The following is an 18,591-nucleotide window of genomic DNA, read 5'->3' as shown; positions in this document are numbered from 1 at the left end:
GCCCGAAGGCTGATACTTAAGTAGCTAATTATCGACTTTAATCACCCTGTCCATTCGTACACAATCTCTTGGAAAATTTACCTTAAATCGACCAATCGTTTCACCTGAATAGCACAGATTAGTGATAACATAAGGGTGGGCCGGTTGTCATGGCAACGAGTAATGAGGCTGTTGTAATGCATGTCCATGATCACAGGACCTCCATTTTACGTCCCTTTCGAAAGACGAATGCAACTCCAACCAGGCTCCCTTCCCCGGATTCGGACCGGGGTCTCCCATGTACCATCATCAGACAACTAATAACTGTAATGCTGCTACCAATTGAGCTACATTACGTACCAACTACATTATAAATCCACAACGTTTCAAGACATTTTGTTTAAACGCACTCACAAACGCACAGACGCTGTAAACACCACCTGTTAAGGTCAGGTCATGTCAGAGGTTAGGTCAAAGGTCCCACAACGCACTGCGCATGCCAGCTCGATCGTGTGTGAGGATTCTTATCTTTCCACATTTTCGTTTACTAGTACAACTCAGGACAGAATTCACTGAACTCAAAATAATCAGCCATGCTCCCCTGTAACAGAACATCTTAGTCCATACGTAATTTGTTGCTTCTTGAATTTTGAAAAAAATAATAATGCCAAACTAAACAAGAAAGGCGATAAAACGTATTGCCATGGCAACGATTGAGTTGCTATATGTAAGTGGTGATTGACATTTTTAAGCTATGTTTTGACACATTGCAACTAAGGTGCCAGGCCGTGTGGCTAAAGGTTAAAATGTGTCTACTTATTATTGGACAGCCAACAGACATTTTGAAATTTCCACTAAGTTATTGATGAATTCGAATCCTTGATTCAAACGATCCTCTAGACAGGCTAATTGCCCGGAGCTCCATTCTGAGAAATGCTCTACCAGAGAGACAGCATTAGTGGTTGAGTTAACACATCGGTGACTGTAATTTCTAAACAGAGATCAGGAATACAAATCCATATACTTTCCCCACAGTGCAATAGACCTTTCTCACGCGGCGGCCATGATAGAATGAAAACGAGGCCCTTGTGGCAAACATTTGACCGATCCTAACTGTCAATCACAATTACCAGTTTAGCCAATGATTACCTGATAATTAGAGAATCGACCAAGGAGGAAGTGGCTGCATGACCGTCAAATATTTGCATTTCTATGTTTTTATTTTGCATTTCTACGCTCTGACAGAGGAGGGCGGAGACTATGGGATCGGTCAACGAAGCTCTAAATTGCTGCATCTTTTTTGTACTTTGCATTAGTTGTAATATTGATACTTGGATATCATATTTTAAAACTTAATGTGATTTAGGAGGAAAACTAAATCTGTACATTATTTTTGCTTCTTTGCCTCATTGGCCTCGTCTTCATTCTATCATGTCTGCCGCGTGAGAAAGGTGTATAGGCATGACTTTCCCTAAATCCTGAAAAAAAAAGAGTTCTTCTCTTGTTCCAAAGAGGACTTTTAGAATCTCAGGCTGGTCACTACTGCGCGTGCGAGTAACATTCCACAAATACCAACCTCGGCATAGCGGCAATGTGCGGGATTCTCTGCAACTAAATACATAATATAACTGTTTGGCGCGCTCCTGAAGCGTTGCCAAAAATCAGATGAATACAGAGTTGGGGGTGACAGTCTGTGCAGTTTGTGTGTGATTGTAGTCTGATTCAAACCTTCCTTCCTGCACTCATTTTCCAGTTGTCCTCCTTGCTAGATCTTACTCGGGAATGAACAGGTAGAGTGTGACAAAAAGAAGAAAGCATAAACATATACTGTAATACTGTAGTGATATTTTGTTCAAACTTAGGCATCACCTATTAAGATGGCACAAGATCTTTCACCAGCTTATGTCTTGATTGGCGCCGCAAAATTAATCTCTTTGACACTGCTAACTTAAGGCTTCAGCAACATTAGTTTACTTTAGACTACCAAATGAAAACATCTGTCTTTTTACATCATGTGCCACCACTCTCTAAGAATTTGAGTATTTTCAACCAAAGTATAATATCAACACCAGTCATTTTTCCTCTTCTAAGATACCACAAAATAATCATAACCGTTCTAAGTAGTAAGAATATCCATTCAGTTTAACATGTGTGGCAATCTCTGAAAATAAATATCATCATAACCTGCTGATTTACTATCTTTACATTTACTATTTGCTCAGGAAAATTTCTTCCTTAACCTCCTCCCTGCCGAAGTAGCCCTTTGGCACCAACTTTGCACTGGATATGGGGATAGGCAGCAGGGAGCAGGTTAATGAATACTTAATTCTCCTCTAGCCGTTGGTCCGAGCTTTGGTATTGTTACAGAACAGTGTCCCCACAGTGGGATGGGCAACATTGGGGCTAGAACCACGGCATCACTGTTCACATTGTAACACTGTGACGAAACTGGAGGGACACCCTTGTGGTCTTCTCTAGTATCATAAAGATAGCCACCAGTAATGAAGATCTCCGACCCACACACAGTGGCGCTACTTAGAGGCCACGAAAAAGGTAGTTCAGCCAATTCCTCATACAAGTCTTCTTTAGGATTGTAGCACACAATGCAATCACTCACCAAGTAGATCTTAGAATTAACTGAGCATGCCGTTGTACATATTGTGCCTGTTGGCAATGGCGCTGCAAATGTCCACTCATTTTGGGTGGGGTCGTAGCACTGAACAGCATCAGTCACTCCATCAATGGCAATCTTACCACCAAATACATACATTTTCTCGCAACAAGAGGTCATGCCGAAATTGCTAACTGCCTGTTTAAGAGGTGCTACTGCACTCCAGCTGTTTGTCTCCTCACTATACACCTCAGTCGAGTCTCTCAAAACCCAGTCAGAAATGGGCTCGGCCTCATAAGCAACACCACCAACAACGTACACCTGTCCCTGCAACACTGCCATTCCATGATAACATCGTTCTGTCCCTAGGGATGCAAGCCAAGTCCAAGAGTTAAGAGATGGGTTGTACCTCCATACTGTGGTCAAGTTAAGTAAACCCCTTGTAACTATCACGTCACCTCCAACAGCGCATGCTGCAAATCCGCTGCTATTCTCCAGGAAAACTGGTAACAGGATTGTTTCAAGACAGTTGCCATAGAGGTCAAGTCTGTACATATTATTGGAATGTTCTTCTTCCTGACCACCTTCTGCTGTCATTCCACCGAGAACAAGAATTTCTCCCTGAAAAGTCTGACAAGATCTTGCCTGTACACATGCAGATTGATTCTTCATGAGTTCCTTGAGTTCCGCAAACTCCTTGTCTGTCTCTAAAATGTCCTTTAGGTAGCTCTGGTCAACATGTGAGAAGCGAACACATGTCAGGAGGTCCTTGAGGTGTGTTTGTCGTTCCCCAAGATCATGTCTTGCCCAAAGCATGATGGCCTTGATCACGTCTCCTTCTTTCTCAGCATGAAGGTCATCATCGGAGACATACGTCTTCAGAAAGTCCAGAGGCAGCTCTAGAAAATGCTCAGACATGCACGCTTCTTCAAAATGTTTCAAAGCCCAGGTTCTTGCCATTGCAGACAAATTTTTACACAAAAGCTTGTCTGCCAGTACCCATGTTCCAAGACATGTTTCAGGATTCAGTAATTGCATCAGGAAATCTTCGCAATGGTATTCTACACACTCTATCTGCAGCATGTTGGCGGCCTCATACACCGTGTGGATGTTTTCATCAGTGATGGCTATCTTGGATGTGTAGGCGTAGTCCACCAGCAGTTGCAGTGCCTCTGCACTCACCCCTCCTATCTCTATCTTGTCCATCTTGCTCTCGTTGTGGACTCCACAGAACATGGCCTTGAAGTAGTCCCCGAAGGCAGACAGGACCAGGCGATGACAGCGGATCTCCGTTCCTTCAGCACACAGGGTCACGTCAAACAGGTGACCCTCGGACCTCAGCTCCTGTAACCTCTGGAGGAACCAGGGTGGATACTCCTGATTACCCTCATGTGCAAGATAGCCGCCGTCATCCATGCTGGCCTGGTAATGAGAAGAAAAACTGTTGCTAAAACACAATGATAATAATTTGGATGTCTGTGATTTGATGTTTCTTCTCTTTCAAAGGTAACAGATGGTGTTAGACATTTGGGAGGCCTGAGACTGGCAGAAGATTGCCAGCAGTGGAGAACGCTTTGTACCCTGGAATCCAGAGCATATGTACCGGTCCGCGCTCCGAGTTACCCGGGCCTACCCTTCCGCTCCCCCGAAGATCTACCCCGCCCCACTATCCGCTAGCCAAAGAATCTTGTTTGGCTAGCGGGAAGTGGGGCGGGGTACGTTGTCGGGCCAGTGGGAGGGTAGGTCCCGAGGAAGCTCCGGGCGCGGGCCGATGTAGGTCCATGCTCGGTATAATTGCTCTGGATACCAGGGTAAACGCTTTGCTGCCCCTACGGCTGACTAATCTATTGGAGCGAGTAAGACATTCATATAAGGCTTTATAATTAAGCTCCAAAATTTGAGTTGTGCACCTTATTTCTGGGTTGGACTTAGAACTTATTGATCACCGCTTGAATCTGCATAACTCATTATTGCTACCTTTTTTTTACAGTTATATATAAAGTTATGTATATATATAGGTACATACTTCAACACCAACTTCACAGAGAATCATATTGGATACTAAACCAAGAAGGCCTCAAGCAGAAATGCCTGGAAATAACAAGGGTTTGAGGGAAGAAATTATTAGTTTAATAAGCCCGGTTGGAATTTCGACTACACATGTGCAGTGTCAAAGATGAAAGCCCCTGACTTGTAAACAGTTCTCGTCTCGACATTGTCTAGATTTGCATAACAATGCCCAGGCGGGTTTTGTTTATGTCTCCGGTGCTTTTACCTTTGACACTGCAAATGCATACTCAAAATTCCGGGTGGGCTTATTCATATGCACTATTTACAATTTAAGCGTGGCTTCCATTATTTTTGTATTTGTTGTTCTATGGAGCTCCATAGATCAATAAACAATACTATTGTACTTGGAAATAGGGACAGCAGCATGATGGTAGTCCATATCAGTATCATTAAAAAATGGCCTTGATTTGATTTTAGAATCTTCTTACATGTATTAGTAATGAGATAAACAAGGGGCAAGTTCAGTACTGGTGTAAATGGACCAAAATACACCACTGGCCAGAATATACCCGCGTCTCTTCTGGCCTAGGGGTATATATTTTTTTCTGGCCAGCTACTTCTTTCTTCTTCTTTGGGGTTTGGCAGCCAACATCAACATGTTGATGAATCTGCTACACGCACGCGCACTGATATAGTCTGCCCCCCTCCCCCAACAGTGCACTTCAAAATACAGGTTAGTTTTGGCATTTCGACATCCCTAAACTTTGAAAATCACAACTTGGGGAGTATAACGTGCAGTATTACAGATGACTCTACACTTACGCTCAGGCAAATGGTTTTATCTGACGAAGATGCGGAGACGTACCCCCACGGTGCAGTTCCCGCGCAAATCACGGCCGGTACATGCGCAGTGTGTTGTGGGAATTTTGACCTGACCCCTGACCTGACCCCAATCAACAGTTTCTGTACTGCACAGGGTATTGTACATCTCCGCTTTAAATTTAGTCAAATACAATCGTTTGCCTGAGCCAGAAAGGCGTAAGTATAAAGTCATCTGTAATGCGACACTTTTTACGTCAGAAGTTGTGTAGAGACAATGTTTGGGATGCCAAACTAACCGAGGCGGAGGTGAAGTGCACTGTTGGGGGAGGGGGGCACCAGCATACGGTGAAGCTGGCCAGGAGGCCACGGAATTATACACCTCTGGTTGGAACATACCTGGGTATAATCTGGCCAGGGGTATAGTCTGGTCCATCACATCGGTCCAGTACCGAACTTGCGCCTTGTTATTCTAAATACTCGTACATGTAAAATTATGAAATAAATCGACGACAATTTTTCTGTATGATGCTGATGGATATTATCATAGATATATTTTATATTGCTGTCCCAAACATTATTTCCGAGTGCAGTAAGCCCACTCGGAGATTCGAGTATGCATGTGCAGTGTCAAAGTGCATTGCCCCTGAGATGTGAACAAACGGTCTGGGCATTGTTATGCAAATCCTACCTGACTGAAGAATCGACTCTACTCTGCTCTACTCTATACTACTCCAATCGAGACAATGTTGAGACAACCGTTTACAAATGTCACCTTTGACACTGCACATGCGTACTTGAATCTCCGAGTGGGCTTGTATTATCAACATTATCATTGTTTTCCTATTGAGCTGACACCAGAAGACAACAATGCAAAGACAATATAGCCGGCTGCTTTCAAGTTGTAAATGCTGTCAAATCATTCCTCGACTGAAGGTGGTATCAGCTGCAGGGTATTAAACTAATGATTTCTTGTCCCCCTCATAGTCCCCCCAAGCCTGGATAACAGACCCCTCGCGCTTACACGATAACCCCTTTGACCAAGCGAGGTCACATGCCCGGTATAGTGTTGGCACCAAATCTCTCTTGTCCCTGGCTCCCAATCTCTATAGTCTAATATCTATCACGCTGAGTGCCTTGTAGCGCCACCTTTGAAAGAGAAGAAACATGACATCACAAATATGCAAATTATTATTCATGTGTTGTATTTTCCTTTTCAGGCCATCATGGGTGACTATCATCTTGAGTATGAGGGTGATAAGTATGATGAGTATTCGCCCTGCTTCCTCCAGAGGTTACAGGAGCTGAGGTCAGAGGGTCACCTGTTTGACGTGACCCTGTGTGCGGAAGGAACGGAGATCCGCTGTCATCGCCTGGTCCTGTCTGCCTTCGGCGACTACTTCAAGGCCATGTTCTGTGGAGTCCACAACCAGAGCAAGATGGACAAGATAGAGATAGGAGGGGTGAGTGCAGAGGCACTACAACTGCTGGTGGACTTTGCCTACACGTCCAAGATAACCATCACTTTTGAAAACATCCAGCCACTGTATGAAGCAGTCAACATGCTGCAGATAGGGTGGCTCGAACGCCAGTGCGAAATTTTCCTGAATCAAAGCCTAGGTCCTGAAACATGTCTTGGAATATGGGTACTGGCAGACAAGGTTTCGTGTACATATTTGTCTGCGATGGCAAAAAGCTACGCTTTGAAATATTTCCAAAAAGTGTGCATGACTGAGGAGTTCTTAGAGCTGCCTGTGGACTTTCTGAAGACGTATGTCTCAGATGATGACCTTCATGCTGAGAAAGAGGAAGCAGTAATAGAAGCCATCATGCTCTGGGCAAGACGCGATCTTGAAGAACGACAAAAACACCTCAAGGACCTCCTGACATGTGTTCGCTTCCAACATGTGGACCAGAGCTACCTCAAGGACATTACAGAGACAGACAAGGAGTTTGCAGAGATTCCAGAACTCGAAGAACTGATGAAGGATCAATGTATTCAGGCAAGATCTTGTCAGACCTTTCAGGGGGAAATTCTTGTTCTCGATGGATGGACAGCAGAAAAAATTGGTCAGGAAGGAGAAGAAAGTTCTGAGAATATGTACAGACTTGATCTCTATGGTAACTGTCTTGACACAATGCCGTTACCATTTTTCCTTGAGAAGACCAGTGGATTTGCAGCATGCTCTGTTGGGGGTGAGGTGATAGTTACAGGGGGGTTTTACAACATACAGCAAGCATGGAGGTACAACCCATCTCTTAACTCTTGGGCTGGGCTGGCATCCTTAGGGATGGGACGATGCTATCATGGAATGGCAGTGTTGCAGGGACAGGTCTATGTTGTTGGTGGTATCGCTTACGAGACCGTTCCCAATTTGGAGGTGTTCTTGAGAGACTCGACTGAGGTGTACAATGATGAGACAAACAGTTGGAACGCTTTAGCACCTCTTAAACAGGCAGTCAGCCATTTCAGCATAGCCAGTTGTTGCGAGAAAATGTATGTATTTGGTGGTAAGATTGCCATTGATAGAGTGACTGATGTTGCTGATGTTGTTCAGTGCTACGACCCCACCCAAGATGAGTGGACATTTGCAGCGCCATTGCCAACAGGCACAATATGTACAACAGCATGTACAGTTAATTCTAAGATCTACTTGGTCAGTGATTGCATTGTGTGCTACAATCCTAAAGAAGACTTGTATGAGGAATTGGCTGGACTCCATTTTCCATGGACTCAAAGTAGCGCCACTGTGTGTGGGTCAGAGATCTTCATTACTGGTGGCTATCATGAGGAACCTAGAGAAGACCACAAGGGTTTCTCCACGTGTAGTATTCAGTGTTACAATGTGAACAGTGATGCCATGATCGTAGGAAACGTTTTGCCCGTCCCACTGTGGGGACACTGCTCTGTAACAATACCAAAGCTCGGACTAATGGTTAGAAGAGAATTAAGTATTAATTAACCTTAAGCTTCGCCCTGTTGAATAACCCCATAACCAATACAAAGGCTACTTCAGCAGGGAGAATGTTAAGGAAGAAATCTTGTAGATGTAAAGATGATAAATCAGCAGGTTATGATGATATGCATTTTCAGAGATTACCACACATGTGAAACTGAATGGATATTCTTCAGAGGTTATAATTATTTTGTGGTATCTTATTATATGAGGAAAAGTGACTTTTCAATACTCTGCTCAGGACTAATGTTGGTATTATACTTTTGTTGAAGAATACCTAAATTCCTAGAAAGAGGTAATACATGTACCATGATGTAAAATGACAGATGTTTTCATTTGGTAGTCCTAAGTATGTTAATGTTGCAGACTGCATTTGTGATATTGATTTTGTATTTCTAATTTGAGTTTTGCAACACCAGTCTAGACTTAAGCTTCTTCATAATTGATGCTTCAGTTTGAACAAAATATCACTACAGTATATGCTTATGATTTCTTATTGCTGTAAAGCCATACCAGTTCATTCCCTAAGTAAAGATCTAGCAAAAAGGACAACAGGAAAATGAGTAGAGGAAGGAAAGTTTGAATCTGACTACAATATAAAAAAAAATGCTCAGCCTGTCACCTCCAACTTGGTTCTCATCTGCTTTTTTTTAGTTTAGCATTTTTTTTTCAATATCCAAGAAGCAGAAATGCCCTAAAGCATTTCAGTACTTTATGTTCTGTTGCATGGGAGCATGCCTAATTATTTTGAGTTCAGTGAAGTCTGTCTTAAGTTGTAATTTTGTTTATTTGTCACAGACAGTGGCCAAACCCTCATGGTCCTTTAATGTGCAAAATTAAAGGAATGCATTGTATGAGAATTAGCCAAACAATGTGTTGTATAAGAATTGGTACCCAGGCAGAGTCCAACGCATTAATGTTGTAAGGGTTGTTGCTGAATTTAGCAGAACGTGTAGAATCTAATAAATAGCCACCAGTACAAGTGTTGTTTTCAGTTTCTATTTTAGTATGTCCTTTTACATTGTTCTAGCCATCCCTGTGGATGAATACATGGGAGGCCATGACAGTGGTTTTAAGTTCGCGGTGAAACGGTTGCCGCGAAAACCGTGAGCATAAAACCACCGCGAACATTTCTGCATTTACAGTAGGTATTTAGCTGATTATCCACTTATAATCACCCGGTCTATTGGTACGCAATCTCTTGGAAGATTCACTGTAAATCGACCAATTGTTTAAACTGAATAGCAAAAACTGGTCATTGCGTCAAGGCCGTCCGGTTGCCATGACAACAAAAATAGACTACTCCTGTGTAAATGGTGCGTTGTCATGGAGACGAATGTATTGTTCAATTTGTTAATCTAAGGCTGAAGCTCAGTCGTGCATTTTATCTTGCTCGAGGCACCTCCTCGATCACGGTACCGCCAGTTTAAACGTCCCTTCCGTAAGACGAATGCAGCTCCAACCAGGATGCCCTTCCCCGGGTTCGGACCGGGCTACCAGTTTATTGAGTTAGCAACTAATTTGAGCCAGGAGCTAAACTGTAAGGCTGTTACCAATTGAGCCACACTACGTAATAACTACATAACAAATCCACATTTTGTTTGAACGCACTCACAAACGCACACACGCTGTTGAAACACCTCTCCTTGATTCAGGTCAGGTCAGAGGTCAGGTCAAAGTCCCACAACCCACTGCGCACGCCAACTCGAGTGACTGGCGTCTCTCCGCACAGCTAGGTACATCTCGGCTTTTTCGTTACATAAAACCATTTCCCTGAGCAGAGAAAAGCGTAAGTATAGTAAGTATAGAGTCATATTTAATATGCGACACGTTTTGCGCCACAAGTTGCGTTTAGGGATGTATAGATGCCTAACTTTTGGAAGTGCACTGTTGGGGGAGGGGGGCAGACTATAGGCTCTTTTAACATCCTTGCTGTTAGTAATAATTTTCACGAATTTTGCTGGTTTTCAAGCCGACTGCGGCGGCGGGGACCACCAGATAAAGATCAACTTGGCGTTTACGGCGACTGCTTGCTCCAACATAAGTGTAGAACGTAGCAATATTGAGCAACGTGTACAACGAGTACAATGATTCATGTTTAAAGTCGTTGATATGCGGCGCAGCAAATATCCAATTTGTTGTGTTATGGGCGACAATAAACATGGTGGGCTTCCGATATGTTCCACACAAACAAAAATACCAATAGACGGCATCCAATACCCCTACAATCAATGTATATCTTTCATACTGATACTTTTTGATGTTAAAGAAGAACATCTGGCCGGAATGGCCGCAATGTACTACTAGTGGGCATGCCTCTTTGCTCATCTAATAACATCGAACATGTTATATTCTATTAAGAATTGATGTACCCTTAGGCATAACCATAACCTCCTTGGCATAACATAAAGTCCTTCTTGATTTTTGTTATGATTGATATTGTATAACCTGCTGTTTCAATTTCCAAGTGCACAATTAGCAATGTTTGTATTCCTTTAAAGAGTTCCATACAACAAAACAATAAGCTAGTTCACGGTTGCTACTACGCATGTGCAGTGTCACAGGTGAAGGCCCCCGGCTTGTAAACAGTGCTCGCGGGGACATTGTCTTGATTTGCATAACAATGCCCCGACGGCTTTTCTTTACGTCTCTGGGCCTTTACCTTTGACACTGCACATGCGAAGTAGCAACCACAAACTAGCTTATAACATCTAACATGTAATATTCTAAAATTGAATGTACCCTTACTTAGGCATATGAGGTAACATTATAGTAGGTATTTATTAGCTAGTTAACATTTTAGTCCTTCTTGATTTTTGTTATGATTATATTTCACTCCCCAGTCCCCATACCAGGGATATGGAAGGAGTGAAATATATTGTTTTTGTTCATGTTCTTCTTCTCCTCCTGCCAAATCTTCAAATTGATTCAACTCTGGCATTTTTTGACCAAACGACATATAATTTATTTCTCTTTTTCAGGTCGTCATGGGTGACTATCCTATTGTGTATGAGGGTGATGAGGAGTATCTGCCCTGCTTCCTCCAGAGGTTACAGGTGCTGAGGTCCGAGGGTCACCTGTTTGATGTGACCCTGTGTGCAGAAGGAACAGAGATCCGCTGTCATCGCCTGATCCTGTCTGCTTTCGGCGACTACTTCAAGGCCATGTTCTGTGGAGTCCACAACGAGAGCAAGATGGACAAGATAGAGATAGGAGGGGTGAGTGCAGAGGCACTACAACTGCTGGTGGACTACGCCTACACATCCAAGATAGCCATTACTGATGAAAATATCCACACGGTGTATGAGGCCGCCAACATGCTGCAGATACGGTGTGTAGAATACCATTGCGAAAATTTCCTGATGCGATCCCTGCATCATGAAACATGTCTTGGAACATGGGTACTGGCAGACAAGCTGTTGTGTAAAAAATTGTCTGCAATGGCAAGAAGCAGGGCTTTGAAACATTTCCAAGAAGTGTGCATGACTGAGGAGTTCCTAGAGCTGCCTGTGGACTTTCTGAAGACGTACGTCTCAGATGATGACCTCCATGCTGAGAAAGAAGAAGACGTTATCAAGGCCGTCATGCTCTGGGCAAAACATGATGTTGAGGAACGACAAAAACACCTTAAGGACCTCCTGACATGTGTTCGCTTTTCACAAGTCGACCAGAGCTACCTTAAGGACATTTCAGAGACAGACAAGGAGTTGACAGAACTCAAGGAACTGATGAAGAATCAATCTGCATGTATACAGGCAAGATCTTGTAAGACTTTTCAGGGAGAAATTCTTGTTCTCGGTGGAATGACAGCAGAACGTGGTCAGGAAGAAGAACATTCCGATAATATGTACAGACTTGACCTCTATGGCAACTGTCTTGAAATAATCCCGTTACCAGTTTTCCTGGAGAATAGCAGCGGATTTGCAGCATGCGCTGTTGGAGGTGACGTGATAGTTACAGGGGGTTTTCATAGCATGCGTCAAGTATGGAGGTACAACCCATCTCTTAACTCTTGGACTTGGCGGGCAATGATGACAGCACGATGTTGTCATGGAATGGCAGTGTTGCAGGGACAGGTCTATGTTGTTGGTGGTGTCGCTCGTGAGGAAGATCCCAGTTCTGAGTGGGTTTGGAGAGACTCGACTGAGGTGTACAGCGAGGACACAAACAGTTGGAACGCAGTAGCACCTCTTAAACAGGCAGTCAGCCATTTTGGCATAGCCTCTTGTTGCGAGAAAATTTACATATTTGGTGGTAAGATTGCCTCTGATGGAGTAACTGATGTTGTTCAGTGCTACGACCCCACCCAAGATGAGTGGACATTTGCAGCGCCATTGCTAACAGGCACAACATCCATTGCAGCATGTACAGTTAATGCTAAGATCTACTTGGTCTTTGATTGCATTGTGTGCTACAATCCTAAAGAAGACTTGTATGAGGAATTGACTGCACTACCTTTTCCGTGGCCTCTAAGTAGCGCCACTGTGTGTGGGTCAGAGATCTTTATTACTGGTGGCTATCTTTATGATACTAGAGAAGAGTTCAAGGGTGTCCCACCAGTTTCGTCAAAGTGTTACAATGTGAACAGTGATGCCATCGTTACAGCCCCAATGTTGCCCATCCCACTGTGGGGACACTGCTCTGTAACAATACCAAAGTTAGGACCAACGGCTAGAGGAGAATTCAGTTTCCATTAACCTTCTCCCTGCTGCCTAACCCCATATCCAGTGCAAAGTTGGTGCCAAAGGGCTACTTCGGCAGGGAGGAGGTTAAGGAAGAAATCTTCTTGAGCAAATAGTAAATGTAAAGATAGTAAATCAGCAAGTTATGATAATCATTTTCAGAGATTGCCACACGTGTTAAACTGAATGGATATTCTTCCTACTTAGAGAGGTTATGATTATTTTGTGGTTTCTTATTAGAGGAAAAGTGACTTTTTGTAATTGCTAAGTGCTAACTCTGTTTTCATTTGATTTTTTAGTTTGGCATTATTATTATTTTTTTTCAAAATGCAAGGTGCAATAAGTTGGATATGGTATGTATGGCCTTAGAAAGTACTTTATGTTCTGTTACAGGGGAGCATGCCTGATTATTTTGAGTTCAGTGAATTCTGTCCTAAGTTGTAATTTTGTTTGTTTGTCACTGACAGTGGCCATAAGTCATGTTCCTGTAATGTGCAAAATGGAATTATACATTATATAAGAATGATTTGGTATGTTGTATGAGGATTGGTGCTCAGGCTATGTCCAATGCAAATGTTGTAAGAGTCGTTGCAGAATTTAGCAGAATGCATAGAATCTAATAAATAGCCACTACCGGTAGTACAAGTGTTGTTTACAGTTTCTATATTAGTATCTCCTTTCACATTGTCCTAGCCATCCCTGTTCATGAATACATGGGAGGCCATGACAGTACTAGTGTCAATGATATCCTCTACATCCCTGTGAAGAAGGAGTACCAGTACTATCTACACACTAAATATCAAGCAGAATTTCACGATAGTTTTAAGCTCATGGTGAATAGGCCAGAGACCGTTAACATAGAACCTCTGTGAACATTTTCCCCTTTACAGTATAGCCTGCAGATTGATAGATATTTTAGCTGATTATCGACTTATAATCACCCGGTCTATTTGTACACAATCTCTTGGAAGATTCGCCATAAATCGACCAATTGTTTAACCTGAAGAGCAAAAACTGGTGATCAAGGCGGACCGGTTGCCATGGCAACGAAGATAGACTACTACTGAGTACATGGCTGCCATGTTAGATCTTGTAATGGAGACGAATGGATTATTGTTCATCTGAAGTATCTGCCTTTTTTTTTTTACTTCCTTTATCCCGGGACCCCCATTTACGTCCCTTCGGAAAGACGACTGCAGCTCCAACTAGGATGCCCTTCCCCGGATTTGGACCTCCCGAATTTATGTAATAGGAACTATTCAAAATTGGAACTAGGGGTTAAAATGTAAGGTGCTACATAATGCACATAACAACTACAATATAAATCCACAGCGTTCTGAGACATCTTGTTTGAACGCACTCACAAACGCACAGACCACAGAGATTGAGATCAGGTCAGAGGTCAGGTCAAAGGTCCACAATGCACTGAGCATGACAACTCCACTCGTTTGCCTTCGCGCTTGGACTGCATGCAGAGTTTATCTGCATTTTCGTTAGATAAAATCGGTTGCCCGAGAAAAGCGTAAGTATAAAGTCATCTTTCATTCGTCACTTTTATACGCCCCAAGTTGTGTTTTTCAAAGTTTAGGGATGATGTATAAATGCCGAACAATTTAGTTTGGAAGTGCACTGTTGGGGGAGGGGGGCACACACCGGGAAATTATATACCCGCTGGGTATAAATTTCTGGCCAGTGGTGGGTATATTCTGGTCCGTTTACACCGGACCAGTACTGAACTTGCCCCATGTTTATTTGATAACATGTGGGCATTTTAGATTAAATGTTACCCCAAGGGTTTATATAACCTCATTGGTCTTTGTCAGCAGGGCTAGCCCTTTGTAATAGCCTCAGGCTAGTTGGGCAGCCCTGGCTTGTGTCAGCCGAACCAATGAATAAATATGAGGTATTGTTGCAGCAAGGAGGTTATAACCCCCTAGGTTACAGATTGATGGCTAGTAAATTTATAGTCCTTGTTTCTTGTTATGATTGATATTATGGGTCACTGTTGTTCCAAGTGAATGATTATATAATTAGCACCGTTTGTATTTTTAATGAGTTCCATACAACAAAACAATAAAGCCATAATGAAATGCACTCTAGCATATCAAATTTTTATCATGTAAATTACCATTACAGATAAACTCTCATTTGACTTTTGTTATTATTTTTCTTTCAACAATGACAGTTACATGATCTGTTTAACTTGAACACTTGAGGAGTCCTTAGTATAAGTCACATGCACAACTGAATAAAAGTTCTAAACAGGAACAACGCAGCTCCAGATGTCTAACTGAGGGACGACTGTGGTGTGAAAGATGTTGGTTAGCTTCAGGAATGAATCTGCTCTACTATGTCCTTTATTATATTGTACATGCAACTTGCAATTGGTGCACCCCATGTTGTCTTGTAGTTTTTGTTGTCAGGACACTTTACAAAGTCAAATCTGCATTATAATCATTGTGGTGTTTTGGCAACAATTTTCCTTCTCTTTAACAGGTAATCATGGATGACGGCGGCTATCTTGCTCGCGAGGGTGATGAGAGTTATCCGCCGTGGTTCCTCCAGAGGTTACAGGAGCTGAGGTCTGAGGGTCACCTGTTTGACGTGACCCTGTGTGCGGAAGGAACAGAGATCCGCTGTCATCGCCTGGTCCTGTCTGCCTTCGGCGACTACTTCAAGGCCATGTTCTGTGGAGTCCACAACGAAAGCAAGATGGACAAGATAGAAATAGGAGGGGTGAGTGCAGAGGCACTACAACTGCTGGTGGACTACGCCTACACATCCAAGATAGCTATCACCTTTGAAAACATCCGCACGGTGTATGAGGCCGCCAACATGCTGCAGATAGAGTGTGTAGAATACCACTGCAAAGATTTCCTGATGCAATCTCTGACTCCTGAAACATGTCTTGGAATTTGGGTGTTGGCAGACAAGCTGTTGTGTACATATCTGTCTGCAATGGCAAGAAGCTATGCTTTGAAACGTTTTGAAGAAGTGTGCTGGACTGAGGAGTTCTTAGAGCTACCTGTGGACTTTCTGAAGATGTATGTCTCAGATGATGACCTCCATGCTGAGAAAGAGGAAAAAGTGATGGAGGCCGTCATGCTTTGGGCAAAACATGATCTTGAGGAACGACAAAGACACCTCAAGGACCTGCTGGCATGTGTTCGCTTCGCACATGTGGACCAGAGCTACCTCAAGGACATTGTGGAGAAAGACAAGAAGTTTGCCAAACTCAAGGAACTGGTGAAGTATCAGTCTATTCAGGCAAGATCTTGTCAGACTTTTCAGGGAGAAATTCTTGTTCTTGGTGGAATGACAGCAGGAGATGGTCAGGAAGAAGAACATTCCGATAATATGTACAGACTTGACCTCTATGGCAACTGTCTTGAAACAATGCCATTACCATTTTTCCTTGAGAATAGCAGAGGATTTGCAGCATGCTCTGTTGAGGATGACGTGATAGTTACAGGGGGTTTTCATAACATGCGGCAGGTATGGCGATACAACCCATCTCTTAACTCTTGGACTTGGCGGGCAATGATGACAGAAAGATGTTGTCATGGAATGGCAGTGTTGCAGGGACAGGTGTACGTTGTTGGTGGTGTCGCTCGTGAGGAAGATCCCAGTTCTGAGTGGGTTTGGAGAGACTCGACTGAGGTGTACAATGAGGATACAAACAGTTGGAGCGCAGTAGCACCTCTTCAACAGGCAGTGAGCAATTTCGGCATAGCCTCTTGTTGCCAGAAAATGTATGTATTTGGTGGTAAGATTGCCTCTGATGTTATGACTGATGTTGTTCAGTGCTACGACCCCAACCAAGATGAGTGGGCATTTGCAGCACCGTTGCCAACATGTCTACTGCACAAATTTGTAACGGCATGCACAGTTAATACTAAGATCTACTTGGTTGGTGATTGCATTGTGTGCTACAATCCTAAAGAAGATTTGTATGAGGAATTGGCTGAACTCCTTTATCCATGGGCTGTAAGTAGCGCCACTGTGTGTGGGTCAGAGATCTTCATTACTGGTGGCTATCATGAGGAATCTAGAGAAAACAACAAGTGTTTCTTCACAGTTCACTCGCAGTGTTACAATGTGAACAGTGATGCCATGATTTTTGCCAAAGTTTTGCCTGTTCCATTGTGGGGACACTGCTCTGTAACAATACCAAAGCTTGAACCAATGGCTAGGAGAGAATTAACATTAACTGTTCATTAACCTGCTCCCTACCCCCATGCATACTGTAAATTTGGTGCCAAAGGGCTACCTCAGCAAGAAGGAGGTTAAGGAAGAAATATTGGCAGCAAATTATAGATCTAGATGTAAGGATACAAAATGAGCTGGTTATGATAATATGCGTTTTCAGAGATTGGATACTGGTGTTATCATATACATGTACATGTAGTTTGGTTGAAGAATGCCTTTCTTAGAGAGTGGTACTACATAATGTAAAATTACAGATTATTTCATTTTGTAGTCCAAATTAAGTTAAGTTGCTGAAGCTAGCAAAGCAAAGAGATTAATTTTGTAACACCAATCTAGACAAAAGCTGGTGAAAAGACATGTTGCCCTTTATTCAATGCTTTAGTTTGAACACAATATTGCTGCAGCATAATTTTTTTCCCTTTATTTTTGTCAAGCCATACCAGCTCTATTCCTATGGTTTATGGACATTTCTTAGTTGTAATCATAATAAGTTATGATATTACTTATGAGGTATGTACTCACAATGTTATATGAGGATGGTAGTCACATTATGTTATATGAGGATGGTACTCACATTATTTTATATGAGGATGGTACTTACAATATGTTATATGAGGATAGTACTCAATAGGTTATATGAGGATGGTACTAACAATAAGTTATAGGATGGTACTCACAATATGTTATGAGGACGGTACTCACATTATGTTATATGAGGATGATACATTATGTTATATGAGGATGGTACATGTTATATGAGGATGGTACTCACATTATGTTATATGAGAATGATATTCACAATTATATGTTATATGAGGATGGAACTAACGATATGTTATAGGATGGAACTCACAATATGTAATAGGATGGTACTCAATATGTTATATGAGGATGGTACTCAATATGTTATATGAGGATGGTACTAACATATTATATGAGGAATACTGGATGATACTCACAATATGAGGATGGTACTCACAATTTGTTATGAGGATGGTGCTAACAATATGTTGTATGAGGATTGGTGCAACTGTCATGAAATTTGTTGCTGAATTAAGTAGAATGCATAGGGGGGTATTGAATAAAGCCAATACTAGTGGTACAAATGTCGTTTGATGTTTCTATGATTCTGGTATACCTTTTGATGAATATATATGACCTATCCACACACCAAATATCAAGCAGACTTTCACAACGAGTCAAAGACTAGTAAGACAGTGCATGTTCATAGTGTGGTTAAAGATCAAGAAAACTGCATACAGAAAACTACTGCAAACATTTCACGATTCGCAGTAACTGGTAAAGCAGGTGCAGTCCTGTCAGG

The 18,591-nt window shown here is 42.5% G+C and overlaps 3 protein-coding genes across 8 annotated transcripts; 2 read left to right on the top strand and 1 right to left on the bottom strand.

Annotated features, from left to right (window-relative positions):
* Positions 1 to 1,804: 1,804 nt before the first annotated feature.
* Positions 1,805 to 5,588, bottom strand: LOC136445349 (kelch-like protein 24). Its single transcript, XM_066443311.1, has 2 exons — positions 5,466 to 5,588; positions 1,805 to 4,012 (listed from the first exon to the last, which is right to left on the bottom strand). Exons 1-2 carry the CDS (start codon positions 5,586 to 5,588, stop codon positions 2,291 to 2,293), a joined length of 1,845 nt encoding a protein of 614 aa, XP_066299408.1. The 3' UTR covers positions 1,805 to 2,290.
* On the top strand, positions 5,499 to 18,373 carry LOC136445350 (kelch-like protein 24). 6 transcript variants are annotated; one of them, XR_010757400.1, is made up of 3 exons: positions 5,499 to 5,577; positions 6,640 to 10,174; positions 11,358 to 13,697. XR_010757400.1 is itself a non-coding variant. In XM_066443313.1 (3 exons), the coding sequence occupies exon 3, from the start codon at positions 15,561 to 15,563 to the stop codon at positions 17,277 to 17,279; it is 1,719 nt and encodes a 572-aa protein (XP_066299410.1). In that variant the 5' UTR covers positions 5,560 to 5,638; positions 11,358 to 14,580; positions 15,555 to 15,560; the 3' UTR covers positions 17,280 to 18,373. The 6 variants fall into 6 exon arrangements, 2 of the variants coding, with proteins under 2 accessions (XP_066299410.1, XP_066299409.1); XR_010757401.1 differs by having other exon boundaries at positions 5,533 to 5,638; positions 6,640 to 10,112; XR_010757399.1 differs by having other exon boundaries at positions 5,533 to 5,638; positions 6,640 to 10,165.
* Positions 11,364 to 12,327, top strand: LOC136445139 (kelch-like protein 3). The gene is made up of 2 exons (XM_066443000.1): positions 11,364 to 12,131; positions 12,274 to 12,327. The coding sequence occupies exons 1-2, from the start codon at positions 11,364 to 11,366 to the stop codon at positions 12,325 to 12,327; spliced, it is 822 nt and encodes a 273-aa protein (XP_066299097.1).
* Positions 18,374 to 18,591: the final 218 nt, after the last annotated feature.

Source organism: Branchiostoma lanceolatum, chromosome 11 (genome assembly GCF_035083965.1).
Source record: "Branchiostoma lanceolatum isolate klBraLanc5 chromosome 11, klBraLanc5.hap2, whole genome shotgun sequence".
In the NCBI taxonomy this organism is placed as follows: domain Eukaryota; kingdom Metazoa; phylum Chordata; class Leptocardii; order Amphioxiformes; family Branchiostomatidae; genus Branchiostoma; species Branchiostoma lanceolatum.
Note: the sequence above shows the minus strand (reverse complement) of the source record. Positions and strands in the feature narration are given on the sequence as shown.

Bases quoted from the DNA above. Each gene is read 5' to 3' on its own strand.
- LOC136445139 (XM_066443000.1), top strand. From the start codon at position 11,364: ATGGGTGACTATCCTATTGTGTATGAGGGTGATGAGGAGTATCTGCCC. The intron at 12,132-12,273 runs GCAAGATCTTGT...TCCCGTTACCAG, and splicing joins ATCAATCTGCATGTATACAG to TTTTCCTGGAGAATAGCAGC.
- LOC136445350 (XM_066443313.1), top strand. From the start codon at position 15,561: ATGGATGACGGCGGCTATCTTGCTCGCGAGGGTGATGAGAGTTATCCG.
- LOC136445349 (XM_066443311.1), bottom strand. From the start codon at position 5,588: ATGTACAATACCCTGTGCAGTACAGAAACTGTTGATTGGGGTCAGGTC. The intron at 4,013-5,465 runs GTACGTCTCCGC...TCTCATTACCAG, and splicing joins GCGGGAACTGCACCGTGGGG to GCCAGCATGGATGACGGCGG.